We start from the raw sequence: 21,346 nt of genomic DNA on the forward strand, positions 1-21,346 counted from the left end.
CCCCGGAGGAAGGCCCGGCCTCTTTGTTAGCTGTAAACAGAAAGGAATTAGTTTATTTCTGTAGTGACACCCTAAGGAGATGGAAGGGAAGTCAGGAAGAGAGTCCTCGGCTTGATCAGTCAAAGCTAAATCGACTGCAGGCACTTCTGCTGTAATGCTGGAAGGCTGCTTTGAAGGCAAATAAGGATAAAGATTGCTTATGTTCCTAAACTCTGTGTTTCTGTATTTTACAGGTTTGGGCTTAAGAGTACTGCACTTGAAAGGGTAAAGACACTTTCAGGAAATAACATCCCTGTAATATTTAATACCAAATAATCAAGGGTGCGTCTCCTTGACAACTTACTTTCCTCCCAGCACACCTTTGCCCATACCTAACATTTATCCAAATCCCTGGTGATGCTGGGGACACTAAGGGTGCCCTCCTTTTAGAAATTTCAGGACAAAGGTCACAGCTTGCGCTTTCAGGTTTGCCCTGCCATCAGTGGCAGTTGTGTGCATGCTCATGGAACATACTGGTGTTTGCTGGGTTTAATACTTAAGACAAAACTAGAGACGTCAAGATTCATGTTCTTAGCAGACACCGTGCCTTGCCCTTGCAGCAAATGTAGGAGAGTCGGGGCAGACCTAGTAAGTAAGTGAAGCACAATAAATGTTGAATATAGAAACGTTACAATTACTTGATGAATAGGAAAATGTAAAGAAAAACTTCCTTCTTTAATGAAGTTACTTCATCTACAGTTTAAAGGGTATTCCTTTGCTTCATAAGGAAGCATGTACTAAGTCTTGAAATTGCATGAAATGGGTGCAAGTGCTGGTCAATGAATAACTAAGTAAAGTTATAAAATGAACCAGTTTTATTTCCCTGGCTCAGGAAGTTATTTTAGAAAGAAGGAATACATGTAAGAAACAAGATGCCTCATGCCGGGAGACGATACCAAGATAAGGAATACAGGCACCATGAGAACCATGGATCTGACAGATACGAGGAAGACAGAAGAGTGAGAAAACAATACCCGTACAATACAAGGTACGTCTTTATCACCATAAAGAAACACATCATAGCAAGTCTTTAATGTGTCCTTTAACCTTGTTTACTTTTAAATACTTTCATATTGCAATAGTAAAGAAAGCATTTACTCAGCCTTGAAATTGTGAAGCATAAGCACACCACATTTGGAATCAGGGAGCTATTTTACACTTAGAAATTAGACCTTTTTCTTTGTAAAGAGAGGGGACAGAAAGATAGGCTGTGTGACACAGGCAGAGATTTGCATTTCCTGGGTGATCTGGATCAAGTTGTGTCACAAGTAGGTGAAGTGTGGCCGTGTGTCTTAGTACTGTTCTTTAAGGGGCTGGTCAGGAGGTGACAGCAAGCCATGGCTTGCCAAATATGCATTGCTTAAATGATAATGTTACATGACTGAGACAAGCACAGGGACCTACTGAAGTCTCAGCTGTGAACAAGTTAATACTAATCTAAACCAAAATTACTTTCAGTACTTGCAGTTGATAAATGAGTACTTGTTTAAGTGTCTAAGGCAACAGCCTTAGACATGCAAACATGCAGCACTTGATAGTGGGTTGGCCCTTATTACTGCAATAAGCAGATCAACTAATGGGCTTGGAGTGACAAATAAATTCTTCTCCTTCCAGTCTGGCCAGCCTACAGAATATTAGGTGTGAGCTTAGGCTGTTTCCCTTCAGGGCATGACAGTGCCTGCACTGTAGGAGAGAGATCTGTAGCTCTAAATGGCAGTGGCAAATTGGCCATGGCAGTAACGTGTTCATCACACCTGTGTAGTCTCTGGGGACATGATTGTGGGGCAATTTAAGAATAGAGACAAAGAGGGAGAGGAGATAAAATATAAATCAGATTATTGAAAAACTGAAATACTGAACTACGCCCTGATAATATGCATTTTAGCAAGAAATACAGGATGAGAATAAAAGCAGCAGTGAAGAGCACTGTGTAGACTAGGAGTATGTATGGCTAAGTATAAAACATTTGGATGATGGTAATCCTATTGTGTTATGAAAATAGCTAATGAATTTTTCTTCTTTGTCTCCTAAATCATGAAAAATTGGAGAGAAATGGGAACAAAGGTCAGCTTAAGAATCATCCTCAGAGGCTGAATGACTGTCCTTGGCAAAAGCAGAGATCAGGAGGGGATATAGTTAAATTATCTTGAGCATATTAGAAGTGAAAGCAGCAGATGCCTGGAATGTATTCATTGCACTGTGGAGAGAAAAAAAAAAAGGTTGAGTTTTTGGGTTTTTTTGTGTGTGGTTTGTTTTGGGTTGGGATTTTGTTTTTTCTCTTTTTTCACATATAGTGTAATATGAACAATGTGTGAAAGGATAGCTATAAATTAAACCACCACTTCTTAATAAAGCCCTCCTCTGGACTTGTTGGTTTTGCTGTTAGTTTGAAATGACTGGACTGAAAATTGGTGGATGGACTGTAAAGGCCCAGGACAACAGGCCATCCCTGTATCCATGGATCTGTAATAGCCATGGAGATAGTAAGAGTCAAGCTGAGAACCTGGGGTCACCAGCCCTCACTACAACTAATCAGCTGTTTTGATGGAGTTTAGCTTAACCTATCAGTATTTCCCTTGCTTCGCTCTCATAACAAAACCAGCTGCTCTTGTAAGGACATTTCAATATTTTGGTGAAGACTGACTGAAAGACCTCCTCTATAATGAAATAGGAAGAGTTTTGTGGAAGCTGTAATTTGGGTGCCTAATGCTTTTATCCGTTACAAGCAAGACTTTCTAGCCAGAGTATTTCTCTTCCCAAATGCATTTCTGTATGAAACTCTTATAGCAACCTTCATCTCATTGCTGAGGTGAAAGAGTTGCATTACCCAGAACTGGAAAGTCCTGAAGGAAAACAGAAGCAAAAGTGGCCAAAATAGGCCATTGTGAGAGGAGACAAAAAAAGCATCTAAAATAGAGATATTTTTTTTTTCCCCAAATTATACTCTGTTGCTGAACATTGGGGTTTTTTTTGGTTTGTTTTGTTTTCTGGCAAGTAGCAGGATACAATAGAGAGAAGCAGCTGCATCAGAAGTACCAAAGGGATTGCTTTCAAGTTAACTGGAAGTCTTATAAATCACACAGCTTATTTAATTTATGTGACACAGCTGCGCAGGATGCTTTGGTGGTTGCACAAGACACAGGACAAAGGTCAGAAAAATCAGAAATGTTTCAGCCAAATAGAGCTGTTGGCAACTACACACGGAGATGCTAGCATTGGTCTTGTTATTGAATGTCTTAATTAAAATGTAAAAACTACAAAGAACATGATTTAAAGTGGATGAATGAGATAATATTTCTAAGTTGAACCTGGAATTGGATGAAGATAAACCTTAGTGAAGTGCAGTGACAGCAGGACACAAACCTACAGTTGAAAATGCTGATCTGTGTATAAGAAAGTCAAGATAAAAATGACTAGGAAGAAGACTTTTAAAAATAATAATGCTGAATGAGACTTAAAATACCCTTTAATAACAAAGTAATCCAACTGTAGCTTGAAAAAGGCAAGCTCCAGTTCTCTGTGAAATGAGGGAGGACATTTAGATTAGACCAGACACAAAATAGTCTGCAGCTGATGTTTCTTCTAACCTGAGTGTTAACTCATTTCAAAAACGGCAAATTGCACTTTTCCTGTAGAATAATCTAAATCTCACCAACCACAAAAGTCATCAGGGTTCAGATGTGGAGTTGTATATCATTGCAGCAAAGTGGCCAGTTCCATTTTCAGGTATACGAATGAAGAATCTAATCGGAGACATGAGAAATTGATTTTAATGGGTCAATTTTAGATTCCTTTTCAAATACCAGCAAATACCTCAAAAAAAAAAAAAAAAAGGGCAGGGTTTTTCTTCCCCACTTTAAAATCTTTATCTGACTCTTTTAATAGATTTCATTCATTTAAAAGGCATCATTCTGAGACATGGTAATCGGAAGTAAAACCTTGACAAAATGCTTACCCATGAAATAGTTGTGCTATTTTACTCATGGATTGTGCGAAAGTATTTTTCTTTTTTATTCTCTGGGCTGCTCTGGACTAGCTAAAATGTTTGTTTTTCATGAAAAAGCTGCTACTTGTTTTTATGGGAGAAGGAACTCCCCCCACACCCTCCTCCTTGCTACCGTTTGCAAGTAGCCTAAACAATTTGGCCAGCCTACTCAGTAAGTACAGTTTCCAAAGAAAGAATGATCAAGTGCAAATGTCCTTGTGAACATGGATTTGTGCAAGTATTTGCGATATTTCCTTTCAAAACATGCAGGCAAAAAAAAGATCAGATACCTGTGAAGCAGGTGAGCTGGTTCCACTAACAGGGGCAACTGCCAATTTCTTATGTTCTAATGTTCAGGAAAGAGCATCATCTAATTACATTAGTCATTTACTTCATTGTAGATCAACAGAAGGCATCCGAGATGTCCAGCACTCAAGGACTTACACTGTTTGCTCAGATCCTTACTCTAAATCCTCAGGAGCAGCATGGGAATACTTTGGCCCACCACCAGACTGTTACCCTCCCAAGGAAACCTTCTCAATGAAGTGTTCGAAGGTATGCACAACAAGAGGTATGTGAGATTCTTATTACCTGCCATCTACCCCTCTCGTTCCAAGGTCTTGTCTTGATTTTGGTTTCCTTCTTTAGAAGCACAACAAAGTAAAGCTAAAGGATTATTAAAAAAGCCTCCAAACAAACTGTGAGAGATAATCAATGGAATAACTGAGGGTTACTAGCATGTCTTAGGCATCTAAATGCAAGATGTATCTCCAGAATATGCATCCAGAGGATCAGTGAGTCATGTGTGTAATCACCCAGGTTGTGCAACAAGAGTTAACCTTTGGGATTTAGGAACACAATAGATATTTGCATCCGTAGGCAATTTAAAGATTGCTGTTGAAGCTTTGATGCTAGTTTATTTCTGACACATTCTTCTCAGACTTTTTATCAGCTCTGGATTTAATCCAGTGATCACTTATACATCTTTATAAATCAACATTGTGGGAGACAAAACTATTTTATGGACATGAATCCAATAAAACAGCTCTTGAGAAATAACTTTGTTTTTTTCATAGCTAGAAAGTGACTACAACAAGCAGAGAAACAAGTGTTAATGTGAGAGGAAATCAGCCTTAACGCTTAGTAAACTCGTTCCTGTAAACTGGGGGAAAAGAAAGTCACTAAAATACCCATTACTCCTTTAAAGTTTTCCCTTTTCCAGGACAATGAGCATTCTCACCTTGTTTGTAGGAAGGGCCCACTGCAGTCTGAGTTGAAACGTGCAGTTAGGTGCAAAGTCTTTGGCTGAAGTCTATAAACAGCCTTTCAGTGCTCTCCAGTAGAGAGACGAAGAGTTTAGTTGTTGAAAATAAATTAAAATACATAATGTTAGATTATTTCTTTGCTCCGTGAATTAAAGTTGAATAATATACTTGCTTTGCTCTTAATATTTCTCTGAATGTGAATATGTGAACAATTTTAAGAGCGAGCTGAACCATTGTCTCTTCTAACTTCTGTGTATTTGTCTGCAGTTTGTTTTTCATCTAGATTTAACACCAGTAGTTAGTAGAGCATATTTAAACATACAGAGCCATACTGATACTTATTCCTGATAAAATTGTATCAGCAGTTTCTTCTTCAACAATACTAAATTATTTTAACTTGAGAAACTCTCTAGAAAACTCCATGCCTTATTTTATCACAGCTTTAGAAAAATGAAGTGGCAAGTTATATTTAGTTTACAGTTTCACTGGTTGTTTAAACTTACGGATAGCTTAATATGACTTGCTGTTTTGGTTTGGTTTGGTTTTTTTCCCCTGCATTTGCTTCTCATTATTTCAGTGCATCATTAACATTTTCAAAATGTCCTAGTTTTGGATCCATCAGTTGACGATGATGATTTCACTCCCACCCTTCCCCCAAGTATTGCTCAGTATTTTCCAAAAATTTAGTCTCTGAGCTTGCAGTGGAGGAGGGAAAAGAGATCATGTAGAAAAAAAACACAAAACCTTTCATTAGCAGTTTTATTTCAAAAAATGAAAATATACTGGAGGTTGTTAAGATTATGAGAACTTTACTCCCCTGTTTAATATTTGAAAGTACCAAGATTTGGCAGAATTTTCTAGAGCCATTTTGCAGAATTCTGTATTCCCTGCAGTCATACTAAATGTTATAAATGAAAATCTACATGAATTGTTTACTAAAAAGTCACTATATGTGAGCTGCAAGTTCTTACAGCAAGAAAAGTTCCTGTAAATACTTCTTAACCATCTCTACCTTTTGCCAGTGATTTATCAGCACTCTGGTGAAATTCCCCCTTCCCAATCACCATAATTCTAAAATAAACTGGTATCAAACAAGGCCAGGAAATCAAGTGATGTACCCCATTCTTCTCCAAAGCAACAGCTGAAATGTGATTTTTAGTTGCTGACTGTACATCACTCTACTTTCACTATGGGTTTGTTTTGTTGGGTTTTTTTTCCAAAAAAATATATACTTATGCTCTTTGTGCATGTTGACAAGTTTGGCATACTAGAGAGGAGTTCTAAACAACCAGAGCTCTGAAGAGTATTTGCTTCACCACATACAGCCCTCCTCATCCATGCTTTCCACCAGCAATAGTCCAAAAAGCTGCTGAGTTTCAGAAACAGGCAATTATTTTTTCAGGGATCCTTCAAACACCTTAGCTGCAAGCAGCAGCAAAAAAAAAGGACGTTCTTCTCCTACCTTTGTTATTCCCACCTTCTCTCCCTAATTACCCCCTCTTTTTTTTTTTTTTCCTTTTTTCTCCCTACAACCACATTAACAAAATGAACCCAACCCAAATATAATGAAAAAACAACTGGTACTGACCCTTTTGCTGATAGGAACGTTTGATACCATCTACATTCATCTCCTTTTTGATCCTTTCCTCTTGAAAATGGAAGGAAAAAGTCTGTTAAAATGTTTTATGAGCAATACCCCTGCAAAGCCACACAAGTAGGATCACGTGGCTGGATCATACAAGGCACCTAATTATGCGTCCTCTCAAATAGAGTGCAAATTTAGGAGGACCATTAGAATTAGGACCACTAGAGAGTGAGCTGTCCTCTGGAATCTGGGTCAACAGAAGAGTGGATGGTTGATCTTAAATTGGCCATAGATACTTGGTCATTTGACCTTGAAAACTTTTCATTTTCTTTTTATTGTGTATGTTGGTGTGAAAGAGGTGGGACAATGCAATTCCAGGATAACGCTTCCTAAAAGGTTCTCCCATCTTCAATCAGTGTGCGACTCAGGAAATGCCTGCACCTTTGCCTTGTGTAGAACTGCACAGTGCTGGTCATCATTTCTGAGCTAATAACTTCTTATTTTTTAAAAGTCCTTCAACCCACTTGGCATTTCAGGGAGACAGCACCAAAAAGGTTAGAAAACAGCTTGTGGGAGAGCAGCTATAATTGAATCCCTGTTCTTTGCTGCCATGAATACAGCTTTGCACCATGAATAGCGTCAAATTTCTTAAGCATATTGTAGGCACTTCCAAACAATCAGGCCTTTAGCCTACATTCTAACGTACACGATTGTTGAAACCTTCAGACCAATTTCCTCTCAGAAAAAGACGGCATTACGGTTTGTAACAAGAAGAAAAGTCTCCAATTTCAAGCATAGCCGGGAGGAAATATCAAACTGAATTTATTTGGAGGAGGAAATAGAATTAGGGAGTAACAATTACTTTCTCCAGGATATAGTCATGCATTAACAAGCCAGCATTAATTGAAATGTAAACATCTATAAGCTTTTGTTTTTACAAAACACAGTCAAATGTTTTTCCTGTAGCTATGCATGCTGGCAAATACTCACAGAGTGGAAAAAATACTGAGATGAAAAGTCACCCTGAATACAGGGTTCACACCAGTAGACACTTGGTTTGAGTTACGCCGTTGTTCATAACTGTTATACTGCTGCTGTTATGTTGCTCTGTGATGTCCTGTTACTGTTCTTCTCGGACTCAGACATGAGAGCAGGAAGGGAAAAATATTTTGTAGAGCACTTGTATCCCTTCCAGTGCTGAGGAGATGTTGTGGGAAAGTCGTGGTCTGCAAGAGGCATTGGACTGGAGTAGAAGACCTTCTGTAAACCACTGAAGGATCATTAAATGTGCATAATGCAGGTAACCTGCTTTGTGTATGAAAAAAAGCATTTGACAAGTACGTTCAGCAGCACATGTTAGGTCTTTTCAGGAGTGGTCAGAAGGATGCTTATGTTTTGCTGGAGGCACTCATAGGATTAGAAACGGGTGTATTTTGTAGCCCATTATATTCATATTTTGCCCCTGCAGTCTGCCATGCTTAGCTCCTTTACACTGGGCTCAAAGCTGTCATGTGCTGTTCTTCCAGCAATTAATTTCAATGTATTTCTCTGTAAGAAGGGTACACTAAGGTCCCCTATAGTCTCATTGTAATTAGATGGCTTCCCCTTCCTATCTGTTACAAAGTATTTTTAAATACAGTGTGGCTAACAGACTGAATCTGCCAATAAGTTTTTAATCTTGTAATTGTGAAGACAGAGGATATTTAGTAGTGGGAATTAGACGGAACTGTACAGATTGCAATTATCCCAATTATTCAAAATGCCTAATTAAAACTGTGCAGTAACGAGATGCAGTGACAAAGCTGCAGGTATCCTTCCTGTTCTGAAGTTAAAGTATTTCACTTGGTGGTAAGTCCTGTTTGCTGTGAAATACAAATGGCCATGAGCAATTAGCTCTATAAAAACATGTAGGGGAGCTAAGTGAGCTGCAGATGCCAAATACTACCTTTAGTAAACTGTTGTCGTGCCAACACATAGGACTTCTCACTGCCCACATCTTTATATCAAGTTTTTTTTTCATCCAGCTTTTGGCATTGTGCTAACGTGTACACTATTGTTTTTAGAGAAGGGAGAACTATAACTGAGAAGACTCACTTAAGTTGATCATACTGTCAAAGTTGATGTTAGCTGTTGAATATGTGTTAGATTCTAGCCCGTGCTTCCCTAGTGGGAAATCTTAGCTCTCTACCAGTATAGAACAGGAGCCGCATCATCTTTCCTCTAAGACCACTGAGTTTGTCTTCCCCACATCTGGCTCAAATTCTGGGAACCAAGAAAAACTCTTTAAAAAGTGGCTCTCAAAGCTAGTTGATACAGCACACTGACTACCTGTTGCATGTAGCTCTCTTCCTTGAGCAGGTCGTCTTGGCTCACTTAAAGGAGAAAAATCCACCCAGTCAGGAATGTTGCTCACCAAGTGTGACAGCCCACAACTGGTAGAGTGAGTGAGAAGCTGAGATTCACAGGTGACTCCAACCTGACCTACCTTGATTACCTATGATTGCTTAAAGAGCAATAACACCTCAATCTTTGTACTTTCTAAAGGCAGCTCAGTCTCAGTTCAAACGGAGGGAGTGGCTATGGAAAGTTGGCATAAGGAACAAGAGTGGTTCATTGTTTTCTGAACTCTTAAGAAAAGAAACCAAACCTCCCACAAGTTTGTTTCAATACCAAGGTATTTGTTTACTGCTTGAAAGAACTACCGGTAAATTAGGAAGAAGAAAGGCATTTCCTGAAAGGCAGAAACTTAGGTGACTGTGTAGAAACCTACCAGTACTAGAGATACATGTACAGCTTTTTAGAGCCGTTGTATTTAAATCAGTATTGGCAAACGTTACAGTTTAATGCAAGACTTTTTGCTTCCCACCCTCTCCAAAATTATGGAAGATGACTCATGCTCTGTTAACAGGAGAGAGATCAAGAACATGCTAGAAGTGATGCTTTAAAGAACTACTGGGAACAAGTAAACCAAAGCTGTTTGTTCCCAGGCAGGGGCTGGGTTGTGCTGAAACTGTGCCTTGATGGCAAGTAAATCTTAGTGTCATACAGTGGTGGGAAGCCTTGGGGATAGAGGCCGATGCAGCAGTTCTACAAATGAAGTCCACCCTTTCCTGTGGAAATTGGACAGCACTATTTAGAGGATGGGAGGGGATTAAACAGAAGGAATAGAGCAGGTGGGACAGTAGGTCTTTAAGGGAAGATGATACACAGAAAAAACCAGGACAATATGTTTGGATCTCAACACTCTGAGTGTGAATGTACGGCTCTTCTGAATCATTAAAACCAAGGCGGGTCGTCCTTTGAGATTTCCTAATGAAGTGATTATCTTGACTAAAGAGGAACAACTTGTTAAATGATAATAAAAATGCTTCTTTCTCAAGCCCATGAATCATTTAATTTTCCCAGTTTTAACTATTTTTCCAACAATTTCCAGTAAGATCAATATCTCAAATGTGCATAAATGTGTTGGGCACTTTCGTGCCGTTTAAATTCAGTTGGCTCTGAGTGCGTAGTTCCCTTGGGTCCTTTGAAAAGCCAAGATTCTGTTGGTGTTACATTGCCTAACTCTTGTGTTTTAGGGCTGGATTGTGGTTTTTTTCTGCCTTTGAACATTACTCTATTAGGGAGATTTTAACGTAACTCAGTGAAAGCTAAATCCACCGCTGGCTGAAGAACACAGAGACCTACAAAAACAATGGTGGGGTGGGAGCTGGCGGGGGGGGGAGATTTGTTTGTTTACAACAAAGCTGTGTATTGCCCTGATCCTGCATGGGTGAAGGTGGTTGAATGTTGAATTCTTGGTACTGGTTTCAGTAAGGTCTTGCTTTGTACTGGTATACATAAGGGGAATAATACTGTTAGCAAGGTGTTTTAATACCTTGCATCCAGGTGTAATATTTTTAATCTATTGCAACTGTTGTCTCTATTTCATACCCCTTGTTCGGTTCTCCTGCATTGTTTTGGTTCCTCCTCACTTCTGTCACATTTTTGTCCCCTTCTTAAAGCAGAACAAAACCTCTCTTCCCTTTGGTGTTTTCTCCTCCTTCCTCCTTATCTGTTCCTCCCATCACCGACTCAGTTCAGCAGAGAGGTGACCAAAGCTGTACGTTGAGCTGTGCCTTTACTCTCTGGGGAATGCCAGACCTGCACTGCCAAGAGAAGTTCAGCATTTGAGCTCCTTTTCAGGGCTGACTGCTGCTTTTGTAAGTCACTATATATGGTCAAAATACTTGTCTGCTGCTTTGGGGGTAAAAAAAGAAATACCTCTGAAAAGCGGAAAGTTACCCGAACTGGGAAATAAACCAAAGACAATTTTCAGCGAGGAAGGCTGGGAGAATGAGTTTTAATACGTGTGGTTAGCCTCTTAGCTCCCTTCATCCCTTCTCCTGGAGCGACCCCTAACGGGATGCGGCACAGGCACCACTGACCAGCGCTGCTGTCCTGACACTAATGTCGAGGTGGCCGAGGGGGGCAACGGGCACCCCTTGGGGCTGCCGGCTGGGTACTGCTGGTCCCGGTGTTACTGCAAAGGAAGCAGAGGGAGAAAGCAAACCAGAATGGAGAATGAAAGACCTTAGTTATCTTAGAAGGACACAAGGATGTTAACTGATGAGGGGGAAATGATACCAAAAGAGACAGGAGAGAGTCCGCGTGCAGTCAACAAAGGAAAGGAGGGAGATGCTTTGAAGGTCTCTATTAGCCAGGTCCTCGTGGGAGGGGAGCTTGACACAAACAGCCAGAAATTTGACAGTTGTGGAAACACAGGAACACCCATGAATTGGCTATTTTACTTTATGTACACACATTGTGATCCTGACACCTGAATACTGTCACCATCCTGCCACAGTGCTTGGATACAAATCGCGTGAGACCTGAGCACACAGTTGAGTTACTGGGTACCACACAGTCAGCCACAGTGTAGTTTTATGAGGCAGAACATATAGATTTAACAGCTCACCTCACCTGTAGAGTTTCTGGTCTTTCTCTGGTTCTGGCTCTGTTATTTCCCCTGCTAAACTCATGCCAGCACGATTGCTCATCAGATACTCTCTGAGTCACTTCAAGTTGCTGAAGTTGCAGGAAAAAAAACCCAACAACCCAGCAGCACACAAGAAAAGAGTTGAATTGTTTCCTGCTATTTTAATTTATTAAAACAGCTCTTGGAATGGCCTAATGCTAGGCCAGAGTTATTACTGGGTAGGGGAGAAAAGTGGTGGCTGCCCAGCCAAGGGTAGCTGTTACAGTAAGGTCAGCTGCCTGTGGATCTGTACCCTTAACAGCCTCCCTGCCTGCTTTGCTGGAAGTTTGAGCCCACCATTTGACAGAAGACAAACACATTGATCAGTTAATACCATGTCAATAGCCCAGCATACACCTGCAACAGAAGGGAAAGAAAAAGTTAATAGGACATTAGTAGTACTGGAAGGCTGCTGTTCATTACAGCAGGAAGCCTACTCACAGCAAAAAAAAAAAAAGTCTGGATTCAAGCAAAGTTAACAAATACGATACACTGAAGTTACTGTCCATCACTGTCCATAAGACTGAGATTTTATGGGATGAATGAAACAATTATCTGGAAAGTTCTGGCAACAACAACTGTCTTTTAAATTGCAGCCATTCTCACTTTCAGTGCTGAAAGTCAGTGCAGGAAAGAAGCATGGAAAAGGAAACGGAAATCCAGGAGCCCAGACTCGAGGCTCATTGCTTGCTCAGTATGGGGAGGGTTAGTTCTTCTCCTATCACTACAGTCCCTGATGAAGAGTCCCTCTCCAGCATCCTTGTAGGCTCCAAAGTGTGTAAATTCCCTGCAGGAAGACCTGTTGGCAGTCTAGTTTCTGCAGCTATGACTCTTAAGATGGCTAACTGGCCTGTGAAAGCAAGAATGACAACACAGACTCAGAAGAGTGGCTTTTAACCCAGCCTTTTTTGCTAGCAGTTCACTGCTTGACATAGGTCACTGCCAGTAAGTGTGCATTGACATACCCTGACAGAGCTAAGATCTAAAACTTCACTGTCCTTTTATTTCTGATTTCTCAAGTCTGTCTATCCTGTTTATACTAGTATAGTAGGATTAAGTATCAGCTTGTAGCTATCACAGATCAAGGTTGCACAAGGCTTTTGGGATGCCCCGGTCAAAATCTGAACATTAATATTATTTCCATCAAAGCCCTGAGGTTGTACAAGGGTTTAGGGATTTCCAGCAATTGTCTGCTGCTTTCACAAGCCCTACTGGCTCTCCTTGTAGACCTGAAATTCACAGCTTCATTCTACATACTGCTTGTTAGGATAGGATTTTCTTTAATACAGGAGGCTTTGTTATTGCACGTTTTCTGTTGTGGTGGTGGTGGATTTTTTTAAAGTCAATACGTGTGATGTAAATAACTGGTGGAGTAACTGCTAATGAACCTCTCTCCATTGTTTAGTTACTCTAATCAATTTTGTAGCAGGTGTGTGTGAAAACTGTTCTGGTACATGCAAAACCTGCCCAACCTGAACGCCCTGTCTAAGGGAATTTTTCAAGCATGCCATGAAAGCATCTACTGCTGCAGTTAAAAATACAGTGGACCTGCACTGATCATGTGTTATGGCATGAGAAGAGAGACAGCCCTACTGTGGTACCAGTAGTCAGCTCAGTGAAATGGAGGGGTTGCGTGCAGAATTTGTGTGAACACATAGGAAGTTTTAGAACAGCATCATTGGGGATCGGGGACAGTTACAAATGTGGGGAGGTTAGCAGCAGGTGCTGAGTGCCTTGGCAAGAGAAAACTACCTTTTCTAAAGCTCAGCAAGGTGATGTACAGGAAAAGTTGATGCTCAGCAGGTCAGAGTGCCTCACCAGTCATAGAGGAAAAGGAAATTTTGAAGACATCAGTAAAAGAAAGCTGGGCTGGTCATGAATTCCCAACTTCCCAAACATATTTAAAATTTATGTTTCCCTTAATCAAATGGTCTTTCCTCCCTGTAGACTTGTAAGAAAGAACTGCTTCCTGATGGAACAGTTTCTATGAAAACAGTAGTCAGCCCTTAAAAAGGGAAGTGGCCTTCTGTGTGCAACACTGTCCAAGGGCCCTGAGGGCCTACGTTGACTCCCTGTATTTGGAAGGCATATTATACAGCTCAAATGAGTAAACAAAAAATATTTGATCCAGTTCCAGTGGATGTCCTGTGCAGCTATTACTCTTTCAAAATATTTTGAACAGTCCTGGTAAAGTGATGATTCTATACCCGTGAAAAACATTGAGTCATTTGGCTGCATTGTTTGAATTTGGTACAAGGAGTTCCAAATCCTGCCTCATGGTTTTAAATTTCTCTTTACATTTAGCTTCACATCTATTTCCTTTGAAATACTTGAAGCCATCTGAACAGATTTGGTAACCAGCGTTGTTACTGACCTGCTTCACAGAAATGGTTGTTTGGGATGATCAAGGAAAAGGCATGTTGTGATGCAAAAATCAGCGTCACCTCTGAAGAATGCGTACATAGAACTGCACGTTTAGTTCCTTCTCAACAAGAGCACTTTGTCTTCTCTGCCTGCTCTACCTAATTCCTTTTAGGATATGAAGTCTATATAATGTATGCACTTGTCTATACACACACACACAGACTGAAACATGCTGAGTGAGCCTCAGATATGCTCTTCCCAGGCATTACCACTGTTATCATTGCTCGCCTTTGCACTTCTGGGGTGGTTTGCAAGGCCCTGATGTGAAAATGGGCTCAGTACCCACCTACTTAGGAGGTGCCTACCTGTACCTACCTGCAGCAGGAGAAGTGAGGGGGCTAATCTGGGTACAGGGGAAAGCAGGAACTCCTGAAGTGGCCAAAGACCCTTGTCAAAGCAGTGCAAGCATCTTCCTGTGAAGAGCAAGTGGCAGCAGGAAGGTGCTCAGTACCTCAGCCCTCTCTGGAGGAAATAAAGAGGGGCAGAACGGGAATATCCAATAATCCTTCATGATGGCTGTCACAAGCTATCGCGGTTAGAAGCATCTGCCAAGACAAGAGAGGAATCTGTATAATTGTCTTGTGTGCTGCTTCATCCCTTTGTTTTCAAGCCCATTACAGCCTTGACAGCAACTGAGCTATTGCTCAAGAGGAAAATGCCATGCTGATCAGTGTTAGCAGCATAAAATGAAAGTCTGTGTGCAAACTGTAGATCCAGCCCCACTTTGAAAGATGCTGTATTGAGCATCTTATGTTCTTGGCTGTCAGCCTGCAATGGAAGAATTAAGATTCACAGTTCTGTAATCAGTTTCAGAACCTGAGGAGCAGCACACGTGATACACTAGGGGGTTTCAGTTCCCGAACAGGCAACTCTAGCTATGCTGCGCTTCAACATCTGTCATGTTTACTAATCTTAGTCTGACCCCTAGTGAGCTGTCACAGAATAATCAGATTTATCTAACAGATGCTGCACCTTCCTGACAGGTGGCTACTACAGAAAAAAGTCATTTATCTGCTCCCCCTTCCCCCGCCTTAGAAAACCACAGTTACCTTTATCAGTAGCAAAACATAAGAAAAAGAAGAATCAGCTCAGAAGTCATAAGCCTTTCTTCTGAATGTGGGGGTGTGAAAGAGAACAAATGACCCGGTAGCAAATTCACTTAGCTTACCTTTGCATATAAACTGGGTTTTGCTTCCTTCCCTCCTCCTTTTCTGGGCAACTGGGAACTGCTTCTCCAAATTTATGAAGAGATTTTTATCTCTGAAGGACACGAAGCGGAAGTTGTATCTGGTTAGATAATTTGTTTAAATTAACAAACAGGCAAAAAAGGGGTGTAAGTTAAAGCAGTAAAGACATTTCAAAGGACATAAATAGCTTGCCCAATTTTTTAAGCCATTAGAAGCTTCTAGGTTTTTGTCAGCTTTAACCTCAGCATTTTGTTCATACTGGATACTTCTTGCTCAGTGTGTTTATGCCAAGTAGTTATAGGCCAAAATACAATCACTGTGTGCTTGCCTTGGCAATAACCCAAGCAGCACAGTACATTTTTTATGGGTTTCTTTCCCCGTGTGAAGATCCATTTATCAACACACTGACAAATTAAAAAAAGGTATTTTGCCCAACCTCTGGAACGACAGCTTGTGCTTGTTTGGGGTTTTATAAAGCAGCTGTAGCCAAGGGGACTGTCTCAAGAATGGTGCTCTCTGTCTATGGTTTTGGGGTACTTGTGTCATACCCAGTTTGCACAAGGCATGGTTTTGACACCTATTTCCATCCTTCTGCTCCTTACAGGCATTCTGAAGTTTGTGGAAATCATGGTCAACCTTCTGGTGCTGGTTTGTGTGGGTGCTGCCCAAGCCTCTGTTGCAGGCTTCACGTCCCTTGGTGGCTTTGGCAGCGGCTCCTTTAGCCTGAATTCGGCCTATACCCCCTTTGAGGGCACGGAGCTCCAGGAGGTGAGGGAGCTAGACATGCAGTTCACCCAGATGCGAGCCCCGTGCGTGTATGGCGGAGTAGCCTTCAGCTTAACAGCAGCAGCGCTCACCCTTGTCTTCCTTGTCGTGGGGGCAAAACCCATCCAGCAGCTCAGGACAGGGCTGCTGGCAGGCGAATGCGCCTTCAACCTGGTGGCTGGCGTGGCGTACGTCGCGGCAGTCGGCCTCTACCTGCATTTTGTCAGCCAGGTGAACTCCACAGAGGTTTGCAAGAGGCGCGAGAGGCTGTATGCGCGCCGTGGTTACACCTCCATGAACTGCGTGGTCCAGGGTGGCGATGCAGCCGTCGGCCTTTTTGGTGTTGTTGCTGCCTGTTTGTACTTCGCCAGCTTTGTGGTCTGCATCCTTGCTATCCGAACTGTCCGTGCCTTCCAGAGCCACATGGCCAAGGCTCAGCACAGCTCCAAAAGCAGCATTAGAGACAGAAGTGTCAGAAACCACCATGCCGCCCACAGGACCTCAGAAAGCTCCCGCAACGTCCAGGCTCTTGCCACGTTAGTGTGAAGTCATCTCTGGGGCTGTGCCAGAGAGCTGGAGCTTCAGGAAAGGACAGACACTGGGTGTCACATGCCAAACTGGAGACCAGTTCACAGTGCATTGTTCTACACGTTGCTGAAGTGTGTATCAAATCACCCAATATAACAATACCGCTATCGCATGATGTAATAAAATTGATGTTCAGCACATGTTTTAACAAGGGGGTTTGCATCAGTCTCTCAAGCTGGACTCCTGCATTTGAAATGTGTTTGATTGTAATGTCTTCATCCTGCACAGAGCAATCCAAACAGCAATGGGCTGTTAACAGGTTGCAACCATAGCACTGCCAAACCTGTGCTAACAACCACTTCCTTTCCTCTCCCATGACATAAGGAATTGAGCACGCAGCTAGGACAGACAGCCTTCAACAGATACCGTGCCTGTCGATTCATCCTCTTGCCTTATGCCACACTGCTCAGAAAACAAAGGACACTCAAGTGCTTGCCTGAATCACAGCTGAAGTGACCTGTTTCACCTGGGCTAGTGAAGCACTCTTATCTTTTGAGGCACAGGGGTTGGCACACGCTGATCATGTGCTCCCTGAAGAATACTGATGGGAGGAACTAGCTGCAGTGTCTAAGGCAGTGTTTTGGTCCTCCTGCACTTCCCTATTATGGTTTTTCCATCTCACTGAGCACAGGTCAGAACCTGAGAGGCAGCACATTGGTCAGTTATCAGCTTAGTAAAGATACCACTTGCTTCTGTAACCACCTAGACAAGGTTGAGCTTGCTGACTCTACAGCTGGTGGTGGGAAGAGACTGAATCACGAACATACTGGCTGCCCCGGACATTTTCATGGGAATGCTGTAACGATGACAGAAAGTACACGTGTCCTTCCAAACCTAAACATGCAAAGCATGAGTGAACAGCAGTAATTGTGTGCCCCCAGGGAGGAGAAAAGAGATTTAAGAGAACATCTTTCAAGAGTCCTTTGAGGCAGATGAAATAGATCACTGGTCTTCATAGATGAGGGAGTGAGGAAAAAGGCTGCTCAAAGTACTTAAGTTTCGTCAGCTTGAGAGGAGGGAAGAGGCAATTTTGATTCTGGCTGCACTCACTCTTTTTAGTTTTGTCTGGCTCAGAGTCATTGCCAGATGAGGCTTTTTTGAACCACAGAAGAGCTATTTATTGTGTATTTCACATATATATGTACACACACACACACACATAGATCTCAATGGATTATGTTTAAGGTAATATAAGACAAACAAAAAGCATAGTTCTGATTAGAAGCGATTACATGAGACTTTAAGTATTTACCGTTTACATAATACCTTAAGCATCTTTTTAACGCTTTCAACACCAACAAGCTTCGTAGCGTCATTATGCTCACAGAGTGAAGAGTTTTTCCAAACGAGCCATGGCTGGCAGTAGCGATACAGTTATGAAATTAAGATCCCCAGCGTTCTGCCCAAACCCAGACCTTCACAGGTATGCTGTAACCAGCTGGAAAGTCTGTTACAGGGATAGCTGTCACGCAGCCACAGCCGCAGCTGACCGCTCGCTAGGCATTTCTGCCTGCACGCCTGTTCCTGCGCTACCTCTGCAGCTTGCACATTTTGGATGCAGGCTTGGTTACATGATGACACACTGCTATTAACTTACACAAACAACAGAAAGCAGCTCCTTGAAGTGACACATTCAAAAGGTTAGCAAATGCTGCGGATAATGTGTAAATCTTAACTCAGTCCTTAAATACATGTGCAATATGAATTTTAATCTCAAGGCTTCTTACTCTGCCCCATTTTTAAATGCTTGCCTGCCATCACTGTGCAATAGCAGTAGTCTTCTGTGAGTGTTGTTTCTGTCTCTTTTTTCTTTGTGTGTGTGGTAAAGGCCTCATTTGTTGCAAGGTAATTCAGTCTTTAGAAAAAGGTGCACAAAGTTTCCATGTGGACTATCGCTATAGTGTTCCTTCCCTGGACACTTGGGTTCCTCACAGTCAATCCATTTTGGGTCCCTTTCCTGTTAACAGGAACAATTTTACACATTATATGGAGAGACTCAAAAAGTAGCTGCTACTTACAGGAGCTCAGTTGGAGATTTTGGAACCCACTCGCTGCCCTGAGCATCCAGTCGGCCCCAGTCACGTTCTTTCAGTTCCTCACCCAGCTGCCTCCCTGCACTCACCATCCCCTCATGTTTCCAACCTCCACAGCCTCGCATTTATCCCTTATATCTCATCTAGATCTACGCTCTTTTAGTTTAAAACTGTTAACCCTTGTCCTGTCACTACAGGCTCTAGTAAAAAGCTGCTATCCATATTTCTTAATGGCCCTCTTTCTTTATATATTAAAGGGCCACAATAAGGTAGCCCTGGAGTCTTCTCCAGGCTGAACATCCCCTAATCTCTCAGCCTGTCTTCATAAGGTAAGTGTGCTCTCTCTCTTTCATAATTTTTGTGAGCCTCCTCTGGGCCTGCTCCAACATGTCCATATCATTCCTGCACAGAGGACTCCAGAGCTGGATGCAGTACTGCAGGTGAGGTCGCGCAAGAATGGAGGGGGAGAATTGCCCCCCTCAACCTGCTGGCCACACTTCTCTTTATGTGGCCCAGGGTACAGGTGGCTTTCTGAGCTGTGGGCACACATTGCTGGGTCATGTCCAGCTTTCCATCCACCAGCACCCCCAGTCCTTCTCTGCAGGGCTGCTCTCAATCCCTTCATCCCCCAGCCTGTGTTGATACTGGTGATTACCCCAACCCAGGTGCAGGACCCTGCACTTGGCCTTGTTGGAACTTTGTGAGGTCCACACTGGCCCACTCCTCAAGCCTTGAGACCCTTACAGGTTCCTCTGGGTGGCATCCCTTTCCTGGACCATACCAGCTGCACCACTTAGCTTGGTGTCATGCACATGCTGAGGTCCGGAAGCACTGCAGGGACCACAAAGAAAGCCAAAGCCTGGTGGCTGCCAGCTTCTTGAAAACTTTGTGCCTCAAATTTGTTTCCTTCCCTGCCTCCATGGAGAAAGATCACCAGAAAAGAATCACAAAGAGGAAATACACCTCAGTGCTGTTTCCTCCAGTCACCTTCACGGAGTCAAGTGTAGGAGAGGAGAAGGGAAAATCCAAGAAATACCCCTCAGATGACTAGGGAAGGGAAGAAGCAGGTTTCCTTCCTCAGGGTGAAGGGCAAGCCATATACCATCAAAGCAATCCAAACAACCCTGCTTTCCAACTGTAACAAGACTATGCTTGGTGTCCTGTGGCTGACTTGAAAACCTTTACCGTGCAAGACACAAAGGTGTAACACAAGAGCAGGGATTTTCTGGCACACACATAATGACTAAGGCTGCAACAGGCTGTCGTCCCCAGCTGCCGCTGCAGGTGGTCCTACCCTCCAGGGCAGATTAGCCTTCCCACCTTCTGCCGCAGAGGGCTGTGCCCCACCGATACCTCTGCGCAGTGACTGCCGCTTAGGGCAGGACAATAATCTGCATCTGGACCAGTGAACAAAGGCAGGGCAAATGGCTCTGTCAGCCCTGCCGTTTCTTTTAGCCTTTCCCTGCTGCCTGCCCCCTGCGTGCTTGTTGTGCGACCTTCAGGTCAGCGCTGAAAATAAACTCACCTCTTCCTTTGAAGCAGTCCCTGCAACCAAAGCACTTCACGCAGTCATCACCCTCAGTCCCTCTTTGGTGAGAGGGATCCTCAGGGTGCATCCAGCTTGCCCACTGTGACCACTATCAGCTTATCACCTGCTGCAAGGGAAATGGTGATGGGAAATGCTGATAGCAAATGTCAAACCTGTACTTTCCTGAGAGGTTGTCTTCTGGGTAGACGGCGTGGCCTCTCTCAACATAGAAGCCTTCAGGGCCCCACCAGGGTGCAGAGGAAACCCTCTGGCACACCAAACCTATTCTGAACCTTCAAAAAGAAGAATAAGATGGACACCATCCCTGGGGATGCTAGGAAATGGATGCGGACAGCAAGGTGAACTGGAGCTGCCTGGCAGGAGAAAAGCCCCACTGCAGATGATGGGTCACCAGTGCAAGGTGCCGGGTGAGCTGAGCAGCTCATTTATCTCAGAGTTACCTGTGAGACTCTCCACCAGCCCCTTTGGATTTAAACCATCAATTTGCACCTGTCTCCTTCAACACAGGAGCAAACAGCTTTAGTCTGAGAGCAAAACCTTCAGCTGAGCTCCCTGGCCATTAACTGTCCGCGAAGAGACCCCTCCACACAGAAGAGCCTTGGAGAAAAAAAATCTCACTTTGAAAAATTGTGTCTCCATGCCCTGATCTGGAGGGGGAAGCAGGGCACAAGAGAGTTACGGTCACTACATTTACAAACAAGATTAACAATCCACCTGATTCTGCATCCCACCGCTGAGTAAACTTCATTCAAATGGTAGTTCATAAAGGCAGCTCAGTCTGGGGGAACCTTGTCCAGAACAGAGCAAATCAGCACATCTAAAAGGCACAGGTGTCTCGTTTCAATGTAAAAAGCAAAATTGAGGGGGGTGAGGCTGCAAAGGAGAAAGAATGTTCACTCCTCCAAGTAG

The 21,346-nt window shown here is 42.7% G+C and overlaps 1 protein-coding gene across 1 annotated transcript; it reads left to right on the plus strand.

The window, feature by feature from the left end:
* Nucleotides 1-16,114: 16,114 nt before the first annotated feature.
* LOC104405546 (MARVEL domain-containing protein 3-like) lies at nucleotides 16,115-16,813 on the plus strand. The gene has a single exon (XM_010014283.1). The coding sequence runs from the start codon at nucleotides 16,130-16,132 to the stop codon at nucleotides 16,811-16,813; it is 684 nt and encodes a 227-aa protein (XP_010012585.1). The 5' UTR covers nucleotides 16,115-16,129.
* The last annotated feature ends 4,533 nt before the right edge of the window (nucleotides 16,814-21,346 follow it).

The sequence above is a fragment of the Nestor notabilis genome, unplaced genomic scaffold, assembly GCF_000696875.1.
Source record: "Nestor notabilis isolate BGI_N333 unplaced genomic scaffold, ASM69687v1 scaffold11705, whole genome shotgun sequence".
Taxonomy (NCBI): Eukaryota; Metazoa; Chordata; class Aves; order Psittaciformes; family Psittacidae; genus Nestor; species Nestor notabilis.